We start from the raw sequence: 24600 nt of genomic DNA on the forward strand, positions 1-24600 counted from the left end.
CCACAAGCGATTTGAGCACAAAACAATAACCATGGTCACGAGATCCCGTTGTCGGCGAGTACAAAATAAATCACATACGTTTTTACTCTGGTTTAACTGTTTGGACACCATGGGCAAAAAAAGTAAAATATAAATAATATCAAAATGACAAAATATTGGTTAGTGGTGGGACTACGTTTTGTTCGACGACCAAAATGCACTAACGGGCTATTATACTGCACGAGTACATTTCGGCGAATCGAATTTGTATTTATAACCATACGCCGAAATCGTCGTGCGACAGGTACATGCCGATATCGCTCACTGGAAAATCTACTAAAACCAAGGCTCAATTTTCTCGTTATTCGTAGATGTTAAAACAGGAAACCCGTTACACGTGTTGCTTCGCATTTTTTATTAAGATAGATTTCGTAAATTCAAATTTGTTATTAATTAAAATAATATGAATTGTGTCGCAAACCAGTTATAATTACAAGCTTTACAATGCCAACCCAAAATTTATCAATGTTGTATAATAACACATAACCTGATGAATTACACACAAAAATAGGCTAATACTAAATACAACATTCGTTATATTAATAAATAAAAAATAATGGGTCTTACCTTGCGATCGGACAAGCCTCTTCGTCTCCGTACACGATGTCCACCGATGCCGAAACAATAATAATATGCGACGGGTGGATGGAGGAACTAAAATAATTTATCAAAAGGACAAAATGCCGCTACCACGGGCACGAACTGTGTGAGAGGAAACGCCTAGCCACGGCGTGCGTACGGATACGCATCGGAAAAACTGTTGAAGACGATAAAAACGAAAACTTCGATAGCATTAGAGATAATTTGGAATACGCCGGATTACGCGGGACTTTTCGAACACGTTTTGACGCCCACCGTCTGGTGCAAGGAAATCTCAACAAAATTAATATGATATAATTATTGTAAAACGCATAAGAAAACTACAATGATAATAACAATAACAATAACAACAACAACAAGAACGGTGTAGGTGATAACGCCGGACCGATCACTGGCGCTGCAACACTAGTATAGCACCACCGAGTACCGGGGCACGGTCGCGGACGATAAATGATATACAGGATGAGTCAACGAACGCGCTATGCCGCATGATTGTCGTGGAGCGCGGCGGCCGATTACATCCGACAGGGCACGGCGACGACGGCGCGGACGTCCGCCGCCGCAGACGTTAACGCAATAATCGACCGGGTGGAGGTGGAGCGCCACCTATCCGCGGATGATAGCAACTACGACAGTAGTGTCAGCCGCCTGCCCGCCCGCCGGCAAGTCGGACCGATGAGTCAGCCGCGGTGACGACGGGAAGACGTACTCTTGTCGTCGCGGTCTGCCGACCGTGCGACAGACCGTCCGACCGACCGCCCGCCCGTGTGTAATAATATGACGTAATGACGCATTCTCGACGACACTGCCATGACGTCAGTACTAAAGGGGGTGGGGGATAATAAATCTCATAATGAAGCATACGGAAATCTAATATTTTCCGGTTGAGATTCTTGATAGAAAAACCGTTATCGTGTGATGCGGTGATCTATTTACGTATACCTATGTGTATACGGGTGATTCACCAACTCCAATTTTCTCCTTCTCAAATATTTCATTCAAATTACGATTCTTGGAGTTTTGAAGTTAAGTTAATCTGAAAAACCATATTGTTCTCGAATACTTAAGATTTTAAATGCATTTTAATGAATAAGCATCCTGTCGTCATCTAAATGATTTTTCAAATTTCAAAATTTTTCAATGATAATTGTTTAGAAGACTATTTTTTTGAAAATATGGAGGAATAGTGAATATGTATATATAATATATATATATAAATCGAAATATGTACGAGTAGATTCTGAGTTATTTGACACTAGGTACAGTAGTAAGGCCTAAGGACAATATAGTCCATGGTCTTATTAAAAAATATGTAGAGAATAATATGTGTAGTGGTTCGACAAATCGGTTTTAAATTTTACTCTTATTTGACTTTGTATTCGACTTTCAAGAAAAAAAAATTTAGTTTAAATGATGTTTCAACTGATTGAGACAATATTTAGACAAAAAATATGTTAAACCCTTAAAACTATTATTCTTTATAATTTATAATAGGTTATTTTATACTAAGATTAGTCAAAAGCAAAAATGATTCTGCGTAAATGAATTTTGCCTGTGTTGCGCTTAGGTCAGTAGGAGAAAACAAACAGTGCACTAACATCGTCTTATGAAAATGAATTATACAAATAGTATTATAATATTAATTGTATAGACATTGAGCCATAAATATATTATAATTTTATATCAACAATTTTATTTTGGAACCCAAAAGTTATAATAAATGAAAAATATTATAGATAGGTACCTACTGAATAACTAAATAGAGGTTCAAATTGTAGCAAGTGTTTCTAAGTATCCAGGAAAAAAATTACACAGAAAAAGTTAGATTTTATATTTTTCAGGAAATAAGTCAGACCATAAAATTACTAAGCGGAAAAAATTACAATTTTATTTTATTGTTACAAAACTTACAGTCATAGAAGGTAAGGAGTAAGGAATAAGGATGTACGGTAGATACCAAAATAATATGTATTAGAAGGTAAGGTAATAAAGATATCAAAATGAATCTGTATTATTAGATAAATATAAATTGCTCAACATATTATGATATTATATACAATCGAATCGTTGTAAAAATCTCGCAGTTAGTAATTCACTTCGAAATAGAAGTTGTAATTTTAAGATCAATAAATAAATAATTCTTTATATTTTTGAATACAAAATTAATCATAATCTGTTAACAAGTGAAATACTCTCGAAGAATGTTCCAATATTTTAATGACTTCAAAAGATAAATAATAATAAATAAGTTATTTTTAAACGGGCTTTTTATCTGTCTCCTATATTATTTTTTTTTATCGACAAAAAAATTACCGTCGCGTCGGCTGCATAGGCCATTGGGATACAGTTATCATTTACATTTTCATTAAGGACTTATTTTTAGAAATATATGGTCCTCCATATTATGTTATACACGTAATTTATAATATATTGTAATAATAAAATATGAATACATATGTAGAATAAGTAACGTCTATACAACCTTGGACATTCTTCACATACACAAGACAATAAAACTTAAGTTTTCAACTTTTTTACATAAAAAAATATCATTCGTTTTTCATTTTTTAAATATTGAGTAGGATTTTACATTTTAAAAAACCTCACTGGCCCCTGCAGTACATAGGTACTCATACAATATATAAACACTCTAAATCGGAAAACATAAATTGTTATAAAAAATCTTTCAGTCTCACAAATTTATCTCCACTTTCCAGTGTTCCAATATTTCAGATTTCAGTGTTATAGATTCTGAGTATATATAATAAATATTACGTATTTTCTAAAATGGACATTTTCAACTCCAATAAAAATGATTGTTAATTACGTTACAAAAAGATGAGTACATAATATTATATGTAATTTAAAAAAAAGCTAGTAAGTGCTATACATTAGGTGTCTAAGAGGTCGTTGTAATGGATGGCCTATATTTGAATTCAATGATATCAAATCATTTTGTACGAAAAACGGTTCTGAGCGGAGACGGTATGTCAGTTTAGGATATTTTTTATTGTTACTAGCTGACCCAGCAATGCTTTGCTATTGCTAAATTTCAGTACATTTATATATGCTCATAGGAATATGTGAAAAGTTCGATATGAATTATATCAGATATTTAATTTGATTAATTTTTTAAGTATAATTTTATATATATGTGTGGCATATATTTGTTTCGTTATGATGTATGATTTTTATTTTTTTTGTCAATTATATTAATTTTTCTTAAGCAATAAATATTTCTGGATACACCGCTTTAGGTAAGTGTCTCACTTCTGGGGCCAGCAAAAATAGATTTTGTTTGCATGTGACACATGAAAGAGCTACGTACAATATTGACCATGGGCAAAACACTGGACGGTTAAGTCTAAACCTGCAACGTTTAATGTTAGACCTTGTGCCTTATTAGTTATTAATAGTCATTGCAAAGCTTAATTTCACGGGAAACTGTAACCGTTTGAACTGAAATGGCAAATTGATTGGTATCATTGGTATTCTAGGAACTAAGACCATTTCCCCTGCTTCACAGCCAGTAAGGATTATACACTCAAGCAGACACTTTTTCAAAGATTTTATTTGTAATTTTGTACCGTTGCATAATTTTGGTGGACTTAAGTTAAGATGTAAAATTATAGGAGAACCTACCTTTTTTATTGAATTTTAACAGTATTATGTCATTTATTATTGGCTTGATCGTTAGTTGGTGATAATATTGCCCTTTCTTGAAACCGACTTGACGTTTTAGTCGAAATATTCGATAAATCTAGGTAAACATTTTCATTTAGGTCCAGCAAATTAGACATCAAAAAACATACGCAGTGCAGTTCCCCTCTGCACACCATCGACAACGATAATTAATGTGTTATCTGTATACTGAAATAACTCAGTTATTATATTTCTACAAACAAAACTTAGATTACGCCATGTAACCGATATAATAATCGTTGAGTGAAAACTAATAGCTAAGTAAAAATCGGAAAAACAATGCAAAAAATAAGTTTATTATTATATATTATTATTATATTATTATAAGTGTAGCATTCTTAAATTTTTAGTGATGCTGAATTAAATATACCTATGTAAAATTGGGCTGTTTTGAAACCGAATTACAACAAAATGATAACCGTTATTCTTTGTGTAAATATGCAATTTTGTCCAAATTTAAACTTAAAATATACAGCCATATCAAAAAATAACTATATTATATTTATATATTTTTTAGATTTCTTAGTTATGGACAAAAACTACTTAGGTGAAACCTTGTTTTAAATTTTCAATCCTCAGCTATAAAAATTGAACATTTTATACATTTTTAACTACAAAATCATTTTCAATTTGAACTTGATAAAAATTATTAAAATTTAAACTTAAAAGCTTATGAATTGTCCCTATGTATTTTTAATATTTTTCAATTTCTATTGTAAAAAGTTATCAAGAGTCTTGTATTAAATTTTCATGCTTTTTGACCGAACTAATAATATTTTATTGACATTTATAGAAAAAAAAATGAAAATTGAAAATGTCTGTCGACAGCTTAAAACGAATCAAAATATTTTGAAAATTTTATCAGGTATATGAATTGATGAAATAAACATTTGGTGTAAATTTCAAGTGTCTACAGTTATTCATTTTTGAATTACAACAAAATAAAAAATCGTTACAAGAGAAATCGAGTGAATATCCAATATGTTGAAAAATTTCAACTTCAAACCCTCATAAAAATGTAATTTGATTTTGCGGTAGAAATTTTTTTTTTGATAAAGGTAGAAAAAATTGTAAGGAATCTTGTATTACATTTTTAAATCTTAGAAATAAATAGAAAATTTAATTTTCATGATTTTTACTAATTTCGTCAAAATTCTAAGTTTAAAGGCTCATAAAAAAATATTGAGGACTTACGCTCAACTTTTTTTTTAATTTCAATTAACAACAGCTTATAAGGAACCTTTTATTACATTTTCAAGTTTTTTGACACATTTTTTTTATCGACTTGGGTTAAAAAAAACAAATAATAATCAAAAATTTAATTTGCCTAAATTAATTAGTTTTTTTTTTACCTACTTATTTAATTAGTTCAACAAAAATCAAAATATTTTGAAAATTTTATGGTGTATAGAAAACACTTACACAAATATTCAGTAAAAATGTCATGTGTATCTCGGTCATTTTTGTTAGAGTTACACTAAAAATCAATTTTTTCGAAAAATGGTTTTGAATAAAAATTTTCGTTTTCCTGTTGCTTTTGAAAACTATTGGGAATTTTAAATTTTGACCTCCCAAATGCACCAACTAGATTCACTTTCCTACCAGAAAAGCTGCTATTTAAGAAAATCGAAGTACTATTACTACAAGAAACCGTGATGACAGACAAAAAAAAAAATAATAAATAAATATAAAAACACACATCATTGCAAAATCAATAAGTACATTCATCGCTCCTCTCAGAATTTAATACTGGTAAAAATTGTCTTTTTTAATATTTCCTTGAATCACCTGAGTACCATTATATATAATATTATAATTAAAAATTAATATTTATTATTTGTGCACTATGCAGTAGATGCAGTTTTTCGATTATTTTCAATTAAATACCGCCTTACGCTGCGCCGTTCCGCCGGCGTTGTGGCAAAATGTGATACATTCATACAAATTGAACCGATTCCCTTAGTTTTCTTCAAAAACAAATCAAGTCAATGGCACCGTTCGGTGTTTTTTTCAAACGCTCGTCTATTGTTTGTCATTTGCGTTTTTTCGTTTTCCACACGACATTTATGTTGGAATACACTACATTATTATTATGTCATCAGAACTCGTACTTATAATAAATACAAATAAACTATAAATTATATATGATTGTATAGGTATACTGAATGTGTCTATTTTATCAGCCTGCCGCCGTCATTATGAAAATATATCTGTGTCGTCAAAATGTGTTTGTCATTTCCACAGGGGCATAGTGTGATTTTACAATTTTCACTATAAATTCAAATCGGTTTAATAATAAAAATATTATGTTTATTGGTAAAGGGGTGCCTGGATTTTATGACATATTTTATGTTTTTTTTTCTTTTTATCATTTCTGTAAACTCACTAAAATATACTGAGCTTATACATTATTATTTATTATGTACCTACCATCGTCATCAAAATATTTTATTATTAATATAATTTAAGATATTTTTATTTATTTATTTACTACACTTTTGGTTTGAGTTTTGACTTTCAACGCCTATTTTATAGTCACTGCAACCAATACATTATATTATTATGAGGTATCCTATGCCCAAAGGTATACTTTATATATGCTAGCTATTTAGTGAGCATTTCAATGTAAATGATGGTAAATTATTAATAACAATAATAACAGTTAGTGCAGTGACGGACAACTAATATTTTACAGGTACTATTATGTTTTACTAAAATAATGACGCACTTTTAGTCACAATAATAATAATAATAATAGTCTTAAGTAAGTATATAATTTCAATAGTTTACATACTTAAAAACTTCATAGATATTACAATTATATATTCCAAATATACCACGAGTCCACCAATCTATATATAATGATAAAAGGCCGCAGGGTTGCATGAACAATCACTAAACATTTATTAAACCAAATATCAATATTGAGCTAAGGCCCCTTAAACACAATTTAGTATCCCATGGGCCATGATTGGTTCATTAATTTTTCTTGCAATCCTGCATAAGTGTTTATATTAATTGATTCATTTTTAAATAAACTTTATTATAAGTGCATAATATTTTATATTACTCACATATTTAAATATTTTATAACATACCTACTTATATAAGTAAATTTATATAAGTAAATAAGACGTGATAACTGATTTAATAAGAACATTATTTCTCTTTATGAACAATAATAATTACTGTGTGATGTTTACTCAAAACACATTTTAAAACAGTTAAAATCTCACGACTTCATGTGCATGAGGATTATACTTGTAATGTTTTGCAAATCCTAAACAGAAATACAGAATAGACATTTGGAGCAGATGGTAGGAACTTCAAAAATAAAATATTATAATATTTTCAACGATTCAATTATATATGTGAAGGTTGTGTAAACACCATAACCATGAGATATCTATAGTTATGGCATAGCCAGTATAATATCGGTGGTAGTTAATAATTAATTATACTTTTTTAGGGAATGAATCATGAATGTTTTATAACATTGGTTGTACCGGTATTCTGGTTACCACCGCTCAAACACGGCTAATGATGAATTATCCAGATTAATTGATAACATTTTCTTGTTAGGTGTAGCGCTGCTGCCTGTTTTTTATCGAGTTACTTTACTTACTGTGTTATCATTTATCACTTATCACATATTACAATAGGTATGACAAAAGCATTTTTCAATGCAAATTAACCGACTCGATGCAACCAGATAAATCGACTATTGCCCTGGAGAGTGGAGATAACTAAGAAACTTTTCCTATAATGTTAAAACATTATTAAAAATATCCTAATACATAAATAATTTATAGGTCAATTTACTCTATTATTAAAGCCTACTACACACAAAATTGGAACTGCTGAAATGCTGAACACGAATAAAATTGGCAATGTTGTAAGTTTTTAAACTGAGACAATACACATACGGGCGTGGTGTCCTCCTATAATGAAAACCGATTAATTGTTTGGCTTTAGGACTTTAGGTACTTAATAAATTTTTGCTTCCAAAAAAAGAAGGCTTTAGATTTTAAATTTTAACTTCAGTATTATTTTTTTTTTCATTATTATGCCTGTATTCAGTATAATAATTTCTAATGCTAAACCATTAATTTTATCTAATGAAAATATTTTGATTTATTTTATACTCAAAACTAAATATTATGTATTACTATTGGGCAGTCAAACGGTAATCTGGTTTAAAAAAAATTGAATAACAATATTAATAATGATATTAATGGTATTAATATTGGAGTATTTTATCATTTTTATCATATTAAAAGTAAATAATCTCAAAATAAGCACTCCCCCGTAAAAAAAAACAAAATTCGCAACTCTAGTACTGATATAGGCAGTTGATATGGGCGATATGACCTATGAGTTAATGGTGAATTAATGGATTGAAATTAGGAATTCCAATAATGTTCTATTAAAAAATGACAAAGATTTCGTTTAATTTAAGCTTAAGTACTGAAAAACTATAGTCTTTAGGTACGTTATAACTTTATACGTTATAACTATACAGCTAATTATAAATTTGAAATCCCAGGACACAGTGAAAAGTTAAAAGTTTTAAAAATTACAAATACTAAGTAGTAAATTCAATGTTTTATAGGTAATTCTACAAAATCTTTATAACAATATTATATTATATTAACAGTAAATTCTCACCATTCTCAAAAAATATATTAAGGTTTTTAAAAAAAAAATTTTTAATTGCAAAAAATAGAATTTTTTCAAAAATGTTCTTTAAAAACTAAAACAAATTCAAAGAATGTAAAATAATATTTTTAAAAACTTTAATTCTTTCCGAGTAATGCGGGTTTACTGTTAAAAGAATCACTCTGTATAAGTTCTTTTATTAAAATAAAATTATCATTTATCATTCGTTATGAATGATCTTAATGACCTTAATAATAACTAGTAATGTAAATATGTAATGCGTTTTTTTAAATTTATCATCGGTTCTATTGATATAAATGTTTTGTGTTTAAAATAATTATTATATTATTGATTTTAAATTATTATATAATTATTATATTATTTACAGTATACCTATATTTATTCGATTGTTATTTGTTAGTTATTTTTTATTAGTTATTAGTTATTACCATTAACTATTATTGTTATATAATAGGTTTATAGAGTTAAGCCATATAAACAATCACATTTTTAAGCACAATGTTACAAGGACCTGATCTCCGAAATTTGTAGTTAATTATATCCTCGGCACTACCTATTATACCTATATTTAATTGTGTATGATACTTGCGCATTTATAAATTGCCATACAGTCCCTGTGTGGCATAAACAAGTAGAGTATCAGGGATTCAATACATGTAGTTTGTACCTACTGTTATTTTTTTCTTTGTATAGAACATGAGTAATTATACTAATTAATAATTATTTAGTGTTATCGTTTACAAAAACCTCCTAGTTTTTTGTTAGTTACAGCTTTGCTAATAACCATATAAATAATACTAGATAACAATAAGATACATTATTGCTTAAACTTTGAACAGATAAATAGTATAAAAGTGTAAATAGGCATACAACTTTTACACAGAATTCTTTTTTTGAAATTTTGAGTTCTTATAATTATTTTTAGTACATTTTACGTTAACTTAAAATCAAAATACAGAAATCTATCAAACGTAGTTACCAAAATTAAAGCTGTTTTAACCTGATGGTTAAGCGTAAACAACAGATACAAACTTGTAATGGCGAGATTATATACTATTTTTATTATAATCCTTGATATTTCACTATAATTTTAATCATATCCTTCGTAAATTTTTACAGCAAAATATCTTAAGATACATTTTTGGATTTTACTTCCGACATGAGTGACATTGAAGATATCTATAGCTTGTAAGGTGGACGCTGTCGCCCGTTTCATTTGTGCTTTTGAACTTATTAAACAGTGTATTCCATTTTCACATTTTGATTTCATGATTTAGTCTAATAAAAAAATTATAGATCTATTAAATAACACTACAATAGGAATATTTACAGTTTTAAAAAATTTATTTTGATCAAATGGTAGGTAATATTCATATTTTATACCACTGTATTTGATAATATTGTGGGTCAATTCTCACTAATATCACTAATATTGAAAATAACAGAGTGAAATTGCTACTTAATGCGTTAATAAGGCATCGATGGAGACAAGTAACGGAATATTAGCTTATAAGGTATAACGTACTCTTATAGGTAACAACTAAAATTGATATAATCGCTATTTGCTATCCATAGGTCTTTTAAGTCTAAACAGTAAACACACAATTATCTCGAAAAGCCAATATGATTTTATATTTATATTCCATAGCAAAATATTTTTTAGAATACTTCAGTAGTTCGGCATATAAAAATAGAATTTCGAACTATAAACTAATTATAATTATAAGTATTTAAAGTTACGATGAGCAAAGTAGTGGACCAACATTTTGAAGAATATTTAGTATTTAACCATCTACCATCATAATATGAACAACTACTCCATTCATCTAAACTTAAAATAAATAACTAATTATCTATATGTACAGAACTTTTATGCTGCAATATACTTCAAAAATTATTTTGCTTAAGTGTATGAACATGTATTCAAAAAAGAAAAAACTATTTTTATTATAAAAACAATTTTTTTATGCATGATGTAACTATAAATTTTTACAAAATCGTTTAATACATTTTCCTTAATCAATTTTAGTTGCATTGTCGTAATTAAAAAAAAAACAAAAACTGTATAGATTTGGAGATGTAAACATCAATAGGGATACTGACGTATAATTACTTTACAAAGTTAATTGTTCAAAATGCTTTGGTACATTTTAAGCTATACTTACTACAAACTTATTCACATTATTCAACGTTATTTTATTAACTATTCACTTTTAAGTTTTATGCAATGTCTTTGGCAATAATTATAGTTAAACCTACCAAGCTAATAAATATATAATGAACGATATCCTTCAAAATAAATACTGATTGCTGATCCACCATCGCCTCCTTCACTCAGAATTCATTTTTGTATGCAATTGCTTAGAATATTAATATAATTAATATTAAGTTTGACAATTACTTGCAGGCCTCATACCCAAATTTGTTTTATTAATGATATTATTTTATTGACATAGCAATAATAATTAATTTTAATAAAACACTAAATAATACAATACTTCTTTATTGTTTATGGTGACAAATTTAATGTCGATATATCTACACTTAAAACCTCGGATAAGAAGCAGAACGAAATTGACTGGTAATATGAAATATTATATTACCTATATAATGGGACATTGGGTAAATACTAATTATTATGACAGTTTATTTATTTTAGATTTTATTTTTTTTATTCATTTTTTACCACACTTTAGAATTTAGATCACAGTGCAAAGTTAGTATGTCGCCTCACTATTTATATTCATAATACAAACATTCTTATTCAATGACTCGTCACTCGTCGTTTTAATAAAATATTGTGTTCCACTAATATAAGGAGTAAGGAATATTAAATTATAATAAAGTAGTATAGGAATCCTATAAATATACAGCTCATAATAAATGAAACCATAACTTAATAAAAATATAACTATTAAGCAGTATTAAATTATGATTATTGATTATGTATTATATATTGTTATAATATATATATATATATATATTATATGAAAGACGCATTTTAATTATCAATTTTGAATAACATGTATAATAAAGTTATAGATGATAGTCGATAGTCGATGGATACAAGATAGAGGTAGACAATACAAAACCTAACCTACGTGAAAATTATTCAGATTGAAATAAATAGTTATCATTTATAGAAATTAGAAGTTATATAAGTTATACAAATATTATACTTGAACTTCGAACAATATTTCATATTTGTATCATTTAAATTAATTATTTATACGACGTTTTAATTAAACTATTGTGTTCACTAATATAACGACTATGTACATTTAATAGTACAATACATAATTAATTCTTAACCAAAGTATTTAACCACCATCACTGTATTATAATTTACAAATTTAGAATAGGTGCATTTTAGATTATTTTAATTTTTCTAAAAAATACTTTACAAAAAATTAAAGTAAAATATTGTAATTGAAATAAAATTTACAAGAAAAATAAGTTGTCATTATACGGTTGAGTCACGTTAACCCGAATCTCGATAACTCGAATTTTTTTCTTGCCCTTTGAAGAGTTTTTAAGTTGTGTTTGAGGTATATAACTTGAAAAATACATAGGTCGAATATAATTTTAATTACCTCGAGGTTCGAGTTATCAAGACTCGACTGTAGAAATATTCAATAGGCACTCTAAAAACCCTGAAAATTCTAACTTAGTGAAATGTAATAATTTTACTAAGTATATACTATTTTATTCTACAGCTTAGAGTCACCCATAATTTTAATAAGTATTCATTACTTTGAAATTTAATTTGAAGCAAATTAAGTTGAAACATTAAATTACATAGAAGGCAATTCTAAATATAATATTACTTTTACAATTGTGCCTATTTGTTACTATATAAGGTACTTATATAAAACATTTTGATTACAATTTTTTCATGATTCATCGGTAGAAAAATTAATGCAAAAGTTATTTTTCGATACAAATTTTCGATTTCAAAATATACCTATATAATTTGTATAATTTTTAATATTTGTTACTAAATGATTAAATGAATTATAATTATATTATTTGCATTTAGTATTTGAATCTATAACGTATCAAAATGTATACGTAATCACAATACATATTTTTTAGTACATTTATTATATTGTATAATATTATATTTGTATTCAAGATTACAGTCTTTTGTCAATTTATTAAAATATTAATACTTATATATGAGTTGTTAAAGTTTATTTATATTTTTTAAATTAGAAGACTATTTATAAATTTTTTTAAATTTTTTAAACATATTTAATAGATTCCAAATTATAATTTTATTTTAAATAAAGTAGATACAAAACAAGTAGGTGGTTAACTTCATGACGGATATTAACCTAAAAATTGACATTTTCAGTATTATTTAATATTAGTTTGAAAATTATTTTGTACAAGCAACATGGGCAGAATGAAAATATGTAATATAGGGTTGTTATTTTACATATTTTATACATGCCGTTGACACATGAAAGCAGTTTTTACAGTTTAAAAAAAAAAAAACTATTTTAAAGCATTGGAACATAATAAAGTGTCACGGTCGTGTTGCATTAGTAATGTAAGTAGTATATAGTGTGAACCACGTTTCTGTCTTCCACGTCGTCTTTATTATTTTGATTTCTCCCACCGAGCGAACCAAGCGATCTAGGGTAGTGGTTACTGGCATACAAAATATTATGTGGTCGACGGTCGGCCATATTTCGAACCAGTACGTTAGTAGCGGCTCTTTGGCACTAACCGTATTTTCATGAGTTATTTCCTAAATATTTAATGTTGAGTTTTTAAAACCTAAAAATTATTTTTTCATTGTATCAATTTTGTTTTACGTACATTCAAACATATAATATTTGACAATAATTTCATTCAATTCTCGAGAATTAGTGATATTTTTTGTAAAAAAAATACCACTACATCAGCCGTGAATTTTTGTTACAACAGTTTTGGTTACGGGTAATACACAAGTGTACTACCTACAAAATGCCACCATCAAGGTCTGTATGTTAATATATTATTATAATAATGAAACTAAAAACATCTCAATATATTAAATTGAGTATTCAAATCAAAATATTTTGTTCATAATATTATATTAAGCTACTAAGCATACCTACTGTATGTTGTATGATAATTAATGTTTAAACTTTTGAGGTTTAAATATTTTTTAATTATCATAACTTACAATAAATAACTACTTCTCTTATATTTTCGAATTTAATTTACATTTAACTATTTTAAAAGCCCAGCAGAGTGACTTGAACTATGCAATTACTCAGTACAATTATGTTTTAATCAGTTGAACTATATAGATTATTGTATAATTATGGGTCTCTCTTTCTATTTCTAATAAGTTAATAATGTTATCTCACTTTGTAAGAAACTGAATGCGTCAGGAGGACCGATTATAAAATATAATTTATTTAATTTGATATTGGTTTTTAAGAAAAAAAATATATACTTTTAAAATATATTACATTTTAGACGTATATTACAAATCCTTTTTTACGCAATGAGTTTTTTATTCAGGCTGCAGTAAATTAAAAGGAGTTTTATTTAAAAAAAAAATCATCAATATGGTGCTGAAATATTAATTCGAACGCTAATGAGAAGCTGCAGCTATTTTTTTTTAAACATTTAAACATCGCAAGAAATCTACTATTATTTTTTAACTATTAAAATATTCACGAAATTTGGGTTTAACAGTTTTAACTGTATTTGTGTAACTGTTATACCAAAAAGTTGTCTCGTACAAGTGAAAGTTATACGTCTATCGAGATATAAAAACGTATTGGTACATAAAGAAATTTGATACTTCTATATGGATGTAATATTATGTGTGTGTGTGTTCGTTACCAACCGTAAAACGAACATTACCTATATTTAATAATTTTAATAATCTATATAGTTTAACCACAACCATTATTTATAACTATGTCACAGCATTTATGGATAATCGATGCATAATTTTTAATTTGTATTTATTTTTATCTGTGGCGTACGTACTAAATAGTACTAGTCGTACGAGTACAATAATGTAATGTTAATGTATAAACTATAGTTTGTGACTTTGTGGGACACGAAAGTGTTTTACATATTTCAAGTTCAATAGTGCGTGTAAACTGTAAGTTAATTATTAATTTAAATTCAAGTTGACATGAATGATTTGAATATGGGAAGGTATCGAAATTCGAAGAATGGTATTGCCTATTAGCTAGTCACGATGTTCATTACGAAATGTTTTTTAAAGATTGGAATTTTGACGGGCAAACGTTCATAACCTTACAATTCACGAATAACAAAAACGTGGTGTAGAATTTCAGCCACCATTTGGTCACCTATCCTCAAATAGTCAGAACGGTTATTTGGTCACCATTAACTCTTTATTAGAAAAGACGAAATCTGTTCTCGAGAAATGTGATAACCGAGTAACCGAATGACAATGAATTGTTTATTCATTTCACATTTTGATTTACAATGTACACCACCAATAAAAATTTATGAAAAAAATGTAATTTTAAAATTTGTTTAACCATTGGACGTTGGTACATACACAATATTTCGTATTATTATCAAATGATAACTGTTAATTATTTGTATATTATAATTATTCATTTTACACTATATTCTTAATTTTATAATATAGTAAATTATTAGTAAATTATCAAATAATAATTATATATTATTTGTAATAAAAACATTAATTTTACTCTAGATAGCTACTAAGTGTGAATAGTTAATATTATCAAATAATATTTATTTATTATTTGTAACTAGTACCAACTATGATTATTAATTTTACACTGTATTCTCAGTTACATCAAGTTCATAGAACAATACAATGTGCAATGTTGTAAATAATGATTCATCAAAAATGTCTTTGATATGTTTATCATTAATTTGAGATTAATAAAATTAAACATATTGGGAAATGTAAACAATTTTCTTAAAGCTAAAGTTATTAATAATTATATTATATGAGTAGTATTGAAATTAAAATTAAACCAAAAGTTGACAAACTGACATCGTAGGTTTTAGAAGATCTAGATCTATTTTATTTATAAAGTACTTAAATCGTATTCAAGTTCTACCCAGCAATCAATACGGCAAAAGTATTAAAATAACGGATGATCCATATTATATTGTACTCAAATTTCTTCGAACATGTCTTTATCTTAAAGCCAGTCATAATTATGAAGTAATATACGTCCAGGTAAATCTACATTACTTATTACCACTTACTAGCAGTGACAACAATTACACGAAAATGAAAATAAATAAATTACTAGTATAATTTTATTACAACAAACATGGATACAACAAAAGCAAGTGCAAAAATGTTGGACGTTTTAATTTTGAAAATTTTCTTTGAAAAAATTGCACATGATATCTAATTCTATTAGAGCATAATTATTATAGCCGAGTGTCACGACGTGATTTAAATTGTTAACGAGATAATTTAATAATTACTGACCAAACCATGTATACTGCAAGAATAATTGGCGAGCAGATACGCACGGAACAAATCGACAAGCAATAATTATCGCAAAAAATTTAATAAAATTTGATATTCCCGCTGGTAGCATAATATGAAGTGTGGTGTGCGGTAATTGAATACCTTCATTATATACAAGTAAAAAAATATAAAAATTGTCGACGAATGCAGGACCTAACGGTATTAAAAAAGAACATTTAACTCTCGAAACTAACATTCATTTTTATACCGATCAGACATGCAGTATGTATCGTTTCAATATCATAAACTATGTATCGTCATACGTATATCGTCATTGTTTAACAACGGTTTTCACTACCACATTTTAATGGACAACTATCGAATCACGTACCTATGGCATTAATTGGACTGTTGGCGAATAGCTACATACATTTAGAAATACCATTTCTGTCTAGGAAAACGTGGGTATAGAGCTCAACATTCACAAAATTCTGATATTTGTATTTATTTATGTATTGTGTCAATTACAGCAAACGCAGTTTGGGTTTCCGGAGTGTATAGTGGTTGTATTTACAACAAGAACAAAGTATTAATTGGTATATTATAATCCAACCTAAGCCACAAAATAAAATGTGTGAAGATTCAAGGAGGAACGATCAGATGACGTCACCCCTTATCTGACGAGGCGTGCTGAATAACTAATGATTGAAAAAGTTAAAAATATGTGAAAAAATTTGCGAATTAAACATCGAACATGGAAGAACATGTCAACAATCGGACATGGACATGGACGCATTCACAATAAGTGTTAGTCGTTGCTTGCCGTTACTCTACTTACACTTAAAATCTATTATAGATCTTGGGGATCAATGGATTCTTTCACATCATGTTCCAATATTACATTCAAACAAATAATTAGTAGAAACCTTAATCTATTCAATTAATCAATAACTTTTTTACGTCTATTAAGTAATATTAAATTCATTGCTTGATATTATAGCTTTTGACAATTACAATTTTTATAATATTGGAAAAAAAATTAAGTATTTTAAAGTCAGTGGAATTCGTATTTATATGTTTAATTAATATTCCTACGATAAAAATTCATCATTTAAGTTCAGATATATAACTATTTCATAGTCAGAGAAAATAAAAATATGACTTATAGTATTTTTAGGTACGTTTAACTTAATTTAATTATTTCAAACTTAAAAAGTAAAAGGAATACAAATTACCGTCTTAAATCTGGTTTATTATCCATCTTCATTTGATTTAACTGTTTGTAATTGATCAACATACATTTTAAAGAAAATTTTAATTAGAAACAAGTACACGTTTTTACACAAGTCAGTAAGTTCTTATATACGTAACACATGCGGAGGTGATACAGTCTTCCGAGAAGATGGCTGGGAGTAACAAAAATATACCCACTTATATGATATGTTAAAGTCCATGTCCATTGCATGGTTCAAGAATAAGGTAGGTAGAGTTCAAAAAATAGCAGACACGAATTACGGTTCTGAGATTGGATGAATGGTGAAAACTATAATTATAACATGAAAAACTACTACAATCGATTTTGCACAGGCCAAAATAGTGTTATGTTAAGTATTAGAAAGTCGTCAATGTTGAGTACCTACTGATCAGCAAAGGCGGGCAAGTTAATGACTTAACTCTAGTATGTACTACTATAGACGATGCATGAACATTCTGTTGTGAGTTAAGAGTAACAATTAATATAATATTTAACTCTAAAAGTTTAAAGTTATATTAAATTATTTTCTTGAAATTTCTTAAATTCAAATAGAATTAATTAATTTTAATTTTTTTTTAATATTACATGGGTCACACGTATACTCATTGTGCAACTTTCAATTTTGTTTTTTAAACAATATATTTAACCACTTTGTAAATAATTCAACCTACTATTCCATCTTATTGCATACAGTAATGGCCCAGGAAATTTATGTGGTGTGTGTGTGTAATAAATTCTTTAAGCAAGAAATAAGTATTAGTTTATTTTTATCTAAAATCATTATTCATTATACAGGGCATAACAAATTAAATAACTTACATAGGTAGTTGGTTTTTATAAATTATTTGCAACTATGTTATACAGATTTAGTTAAAATTAAATTGAATATTTTTTCTTGCTTCGGTTTTTTATAAATACCTATGTATAAACATGATTTTAACTTAATACATGCACAATAAACCTATTTATTTAAAAATAAACTAGAAAAAGCTTACGTTATTATTTTAATTAAAAAATAAACTGATTAAGTAAAAAGTTTTAAGAAATAAACTTTTTATCTAGTTGATATTTGGTTCCTATCTTAGCGATTAGTGGCAATTTACTACGTACGGAATACAGGACCTGATGCCGAATGCTTACAATTAAATCTAGATAGAAAACAAAGCACAAATACCAATCTGGACTGCAATGATCGTTAAAGATTCAGGATTTTAAAATAAATCTAATTTTCGGTTTTAACATTTAAAATGAATAAATATTATATTTATAATAATCTGCTTCGTCTGAAAAAGATACTCTAACTAATCTCAAAACGACAAAACCTAAAACAATTTTACTGGAATTAGACACGGATTAGGTCTGAAATTCTATACAGATGTCTGAATATCTGGATGAAATTAATTGAATTTGAAAATAATGTATATTTTAATCTGGATTGTGGGAATTGGAAACGATTTATCTTTAGCACTACAATGCAGAGTTTATTTTTGTTTTTAATAATACCGGAATAAGGCTCATTTGTTTGTTGCTGCACACTATAGTGCTCAGTGCATAGAGATAAAATATCAAGATTAACATTTATTTTTATTTTTATTTTTTGACCTAGTGGTTGAAAACGAACTACTGTTTTTACTAATATAAAATAAATAATCCATAAAAATAGTATGTAATATTACATATTATTTTCAAATCAAAACACGCCGAAAAAACATTATTCTCGATCTCGAATATCGTCTACGTTTGTTTTTTATCTTACACAAATTTTAGTTCTAATTTATTGAAAAACCATTCGAATGTACAAATAATTTCTTTTCAATTTTCTAATTTCATAATATTATACCTATCAGTAAAGCTGTAATATCATTTTTTCTGTACGTTTATTTATAGGTATACATATTATTATACAATTATAAAAATTTTAACATAAATATATTTTTATGCCTACAACATTTTTATTGAATTTATCTATAGTTATATTTTTGGTTTTTTGTTTTTTTTTCAAATAAACTGTAGGTATACGATAGATATATGATGCCGAATACTACAAAATAGAGAGAACAATGAGATTCATACATCCATGTAACTAATAATTATTATCGTTGTTGCTATCATTGTTCTTTGTTGTTATTTTTACTGTTATTGTTATTGAGTGAACACTTAATGATGGATTATGTCAGATTGTCAGTCCAATATCTCTTTGTTTCTGAATTCTCGTTCGAGTGGCTTTTTTGATTTAGGACGACATCGCTACAATCGTCGAGAGCATAAAAAAAACAAGTACTTGTAAAAACCAAATAAGCTCTACAATTTAAAACTCTGGTGACTGTAGAATGCAGATAGATCTTATGTTTGCTTTACTAGCAATTAATAATATAATAATAAATGTATAACTAATTTAAAGGTAAAATAATGATTATACATTTATAACTATATAATATCTTATATTTATATTAAATTTAATACAATTCATAAACAATGAAACAAATAACTATCAAAAATCGTCATAATAATATTATATTCCACATTAATTTTAAAAAAATAAACATTTCAATGAAAATTTAATAATATTATAATTGTAATATTAATCGTCCATATTCCTAACGAATCACAGTGAATAGTTTCAAGTTTTTAAAACGCGCAAAATACAAAAACTGAGGATCAAAATAGTTAACGATCAATAATCACAGTAATACATGCAACACCCGATACCGAGTACCTATAATAATTTTCCCAATACACATTCGATTTTATTTTTTAAAAAACTATCGGATTTCGTAAATAATGTTGCCTATATTTATCCATAAAACACGAAATCTGTAGGTATTATTAAATGTTAGCATATAATATGCGCTGTTCTGTATTCTGTTTTCAAATACATGTTTAGGAAGTAACCTGTGAATTTGAAATAAATTAAGCCGTCAAGGTTATTTAAATCTTTGTTTATCGATATTTGAGCATGTTCTATACTTCTATTATATTCTATATGAAATATTGTTCATGTTTATGGCTGTTATTAATAGCTATTACATCCATTCGGAATATTACGCTCACACAAGTTTAACATAGCCCACAGATTGACGAATTTTGTATAGATATATACTAAACTAAGAGCATGATATAATAGGTACTATATAATATCATACTATACTCTTATATTATGCACATTCAAGATAAAATGTTAACAAAATATGTTATGACCACGTATAATATTTTATTCTTGACATTCTGACCCACAATGTGAAACGATAAAGATGCATCACGAACACATTTCATCTGTCAAATTTATCGTTCAAGACTAAACAATAACTGTAGTTGTAAAAGAATATATATAATGCCCTTATTAGTTATTATATACAAACCACAAAGACTGTTACTATAATGTTAAAATCAACAATAAATAACAATGTCTTCGGTTTTTATAAATATTCCTTATCAGTCATCAGTTATCTTTTTAGAACTATTATTATATTTTTCTTTGAATCCTTTCAGTCTTGATATAACACATTATATGAACAGTTTTTCGGTATCTAGATCATATAGATCGTACATTTTGGTATACATAATTTAAAAACATAATCGATATAATATATTGTATATTATAATATAATATGTATTATACTCGTACTTCTATCATTATAAATTCTAAATAAAAAAAATATTTAAAATAGAAATCGTAAAAAAGAGTAAGAATAATACTTTGTGATTAACGATGCTATCAATGTAATTTAAAAAAAATGTATATCGGATTACTGATGAAGTTGATATATTATAGTAATATTATACATACTAAACATAATATATTATAGTTGTGTTAAGCCGGTGGGCGATGACTTAAATTCTGGTGTCATTATACTTTTAATAAATTCAAATAAAATATAGGAAAAACGTATAAATAAAATAAACATAAAAATAATAGTACCAAATCAATTCAAAATTGATTTTACCTTTAAATAATAGTATTCACTATTAGTTTGTTTTTTCTTACAACATGGATCTCAAAAAGAAAAAAATGTGTTGCGAGTCTAAATATAAGATTGTGACTAAAGTAGGATCACTGAAGTATAGAATATGTCGTACAAGATTATTCGTTACTCCAAATTATATTCTGTGATTTTAGATTCGTCAATATTTCGGTGTACTATACCTAACCTACTACTGTACAGAGTGAGGAAGTTCTCGTTTTTATCCCAAATACGTAGATGATCATATTGGAAAGTCTACATCAAACAGGAAGCAGTATAAGTAGGTATACAACATACAATGTATATTATACTGCCTAAATAAACCCAAACCGCGTCGTATATCACTCCCGAGAAAGTCTCCACGCCCAAGAATATATTATATTAAATATAAACGTCATATACAGCGTGTAGAAACTAGAAATTGAAAGCGGTTGGCGCAAATACTCTTCATATAATAATTAATATAAATAAACGTAAGATCGCTGTGCATGTGTCATATCAGTCGAGGCGTATATAAAGTCAAACGATGTTAAAAGTGTGTACTTAGCGAAGAACACTGGAACAAAAAAAAAACCAGCTAAATGGAAAAAGCCGTTAAACGCTCTCTATACCTATATTGTTTTATGACATCATTGTTCGCGGAAGAAAAGCTTTTTGGTATATATAATAAAACACCGTGCGAAAACGACGACAAAGGGCACAGAAGATCCCGGCTAAGTGTTCCGATGACTCACCGCGGCGGCAGTCCCCCATCGGAGTCGCTATACATCCTATTAGGTCCCCGGGACTGTCACTACACCCCATACGCATGTATACATATATAGATCGTACACGCTACTATTTCCCCGAATACTCACCAAACCACACAAATAATACACATATATATATCTAATGTATTAACTGGGCCGTAACTGCCACGCCGCCTAGAGTCTACGACCGTAGCCGGCCGGGTGTATTATAAATCCCAGTCACGATAATAATTCGATTACGGGAGACCCTCCGCATGCACACGTCGTACATTCCGGCGGCAGTGAACGATCGAGAAAAGTTTTCAGCCGTAGTGCAGCGGTGTACCCCGTCCGGCCGACGGTTAGATGAACAAATCGCAACGCCGACAGTGTTCTGGTCTACGCGTTAGGGGGAATTCGCGAGTACGTACGATATCGCAATAATATGTTGTTGTTGTAGTACGTACAGTAAAACAGTGCGAAATTTTGCGAAAGAGCGGCTCGAGGCGTTTTGTGTAGGCAATCCCCGGACGATCGTAGTCTCCGAAGTAGCCGCGCGACGGTCGCACGATACGTCTATACGTCTCAATGATTCTTAAAATAATAATAATAATAATATAATATAATACGAGTGCGATATTTTTCGATTTGTTTCCTAGCAGAAGACGACTTCTGAACGTAATAATATTGCGGACGAACCGTCATCACATTACCGCGATACCTGTTTATACGCGTCTACTTGGTGTTCCGTACGGCGCCAACACTCGGCACATTCCATTAAATTATATTATTTTAATCCCGTAAATTGCTTCCCGAAAAACCCGTCGGAACGCGATTTTATGCGACGCCATGCCTTTGTTGTTTACACGCAAAATGTCCATTAGCCGTCGTCTTCGTCGGTATGGCTCGTCGTGTATTATATTACTATTTATTATATTATACTGCTGCAGCACACCTGTCGAGAGGGCTTAATCTAGTAAAACATACAACTATTAGCGCAGGATTACTCCGGCCGTTGTTCGTTTCGTTGAAATCGCACGTTTCGGAACGATTTCGCGTCGTCCAGATGGCTCGTTTTGAGAAATAAATGGCTGGCACACACTTCGAACTCCAGACCTCACGTGTCCTAAACGATTGATTTTGGAACTCGAGGTTAGGTTAGGAAACACACATTATACTTCGCAAAACGTCGTATTCTTGTAAAATGTGTGGGGTGCTCAGATGAATAGGTACCAAATAAAAATCAGCTACCTAAATTTTATTATAGCCATAATATGCCTCCCCCCAGTCATTTTATTTCTTACATTTTTTTAATAATTCTATAGATCCTGATATTACTATATTTCAAGTTATATGTGTGTCGGATCATATAATATATTATTATACGTATCGTTCTGGGATACATAAACTAAGATAGTACAACCTTAGTTCATATTGGACAGTGATTCCAATATCGTAATTTTACATTAACAACAAATTGTGCTTCCCCCCCCCCTCCCTCTGATATTTGCTCTAGCTCCGTTAGATGTTATTGTTGTGTAAGATATCTGGAAGTAGAAACAATGATATTTACGAAAAAAAACATATTCCCCAATTATCTGACCAAAATTGGATACTCATAGTTTTTATATATGACTATGACATGACTATATTATTAAACCAGTTGAACTTAAAATTACAAAGAAAAACAATTATTACCAGATTTGTATTCTGATGTCAAGTCATTTTTAGCGAAATTCAAATTATTTTACAAGAACATTGATGAAAAAAATTAGACCACAGTATGTGTTGACGTTTTATGTAACAAGAAAGTCATTCCAACAATGTAGGTAACTGGGTAAAAGTAACCGTCATATTGTGGACTGTCAAAGAACAGTTGTAAAATTAATTTTTAATTTTATTTTCTGATTATCATAACTGTGATTCTAGAATCAAATTAGAAACAATTTACAGTAGAGTAGACAGTGTATGATATTTATTAAATCGATGCTATTGAAAATTGAAATGATGAGTTTCAAAGTTACGATATTCTTAACATTTATTTGTGTGTGGTCTAATTTATCAGAATAAAATATTTGCTGAAAAAAAATGTTGGCTATAACAACAACGGCAACAACCTAGACCTTTTGCGACGAACAATAATAATTAATTGCACTCTAATAATCTGTATAATAGCTGCTGCATTAG

General features: G+C 28.3%; 2 protein-coding genes across 4 annotated transcripts in view; one reads left to right on the forward strand and one right to left on the reverse strand.

Moving 5' to 3' along the window:
* The window catches only part of LOC111037883 (amyloid beta A4 precursor protein-binding family B member 1-interacting protein), a 41230-nt gene extending 40112 nt beyond the window's left edge, over positions 1-1118 (reverse strand). Inside the window, exon 1 of the mRNA XM_022320727.1 lies at positions 607-1118. The gene's annotated coding sequence lies outside the window, so the exon portion shown is untranslated. The remainder of the gene's footprint in view (positions 1-606) is intronic.
* LOC111037884 (growth factor receptor-bound protein 14-like) overlaps positions 1-24600 on the forward strand; it is a 96389-nt gene that overhangs the window by 6969 nt on the left and 64820 nt on the right. Inside the window, exon 1 of one of the 3 annotated variants that reach the window (XM_022320729.1) lies at positions 13743-14009. The exons of 1 other annotated variant lie outside the window; for it this stretch is intronic. In XM_022320729.1, the coding sequence (XP_022176421.1) occupies positions 13996-14009 (14 nt within the window). In that variant the 5' untranslated portion in view covers positions 13743-13995. Of the gene's footprint in view, positions 1-13742; positions 14010-21907; positions 21970-24600 lie in introns of those variants that run through there. One more of the 3 variants, XM_022320728.1, reaches the window with a different exon arrangement.

Source organism: Myzus persicae, unplaced genomic scaffold (assembly GCF_001856785.1).
Source record: "Myzus persicae strain clone G006 unplaced genomic scaffold, MPER_G0061.0, whole genome shotgun sequence".
NCBI lineage: Eukaryota > Metazoa > Arthropoda > Insecta > Hemiptera > Aphididae > Myzus > Myzus persicae.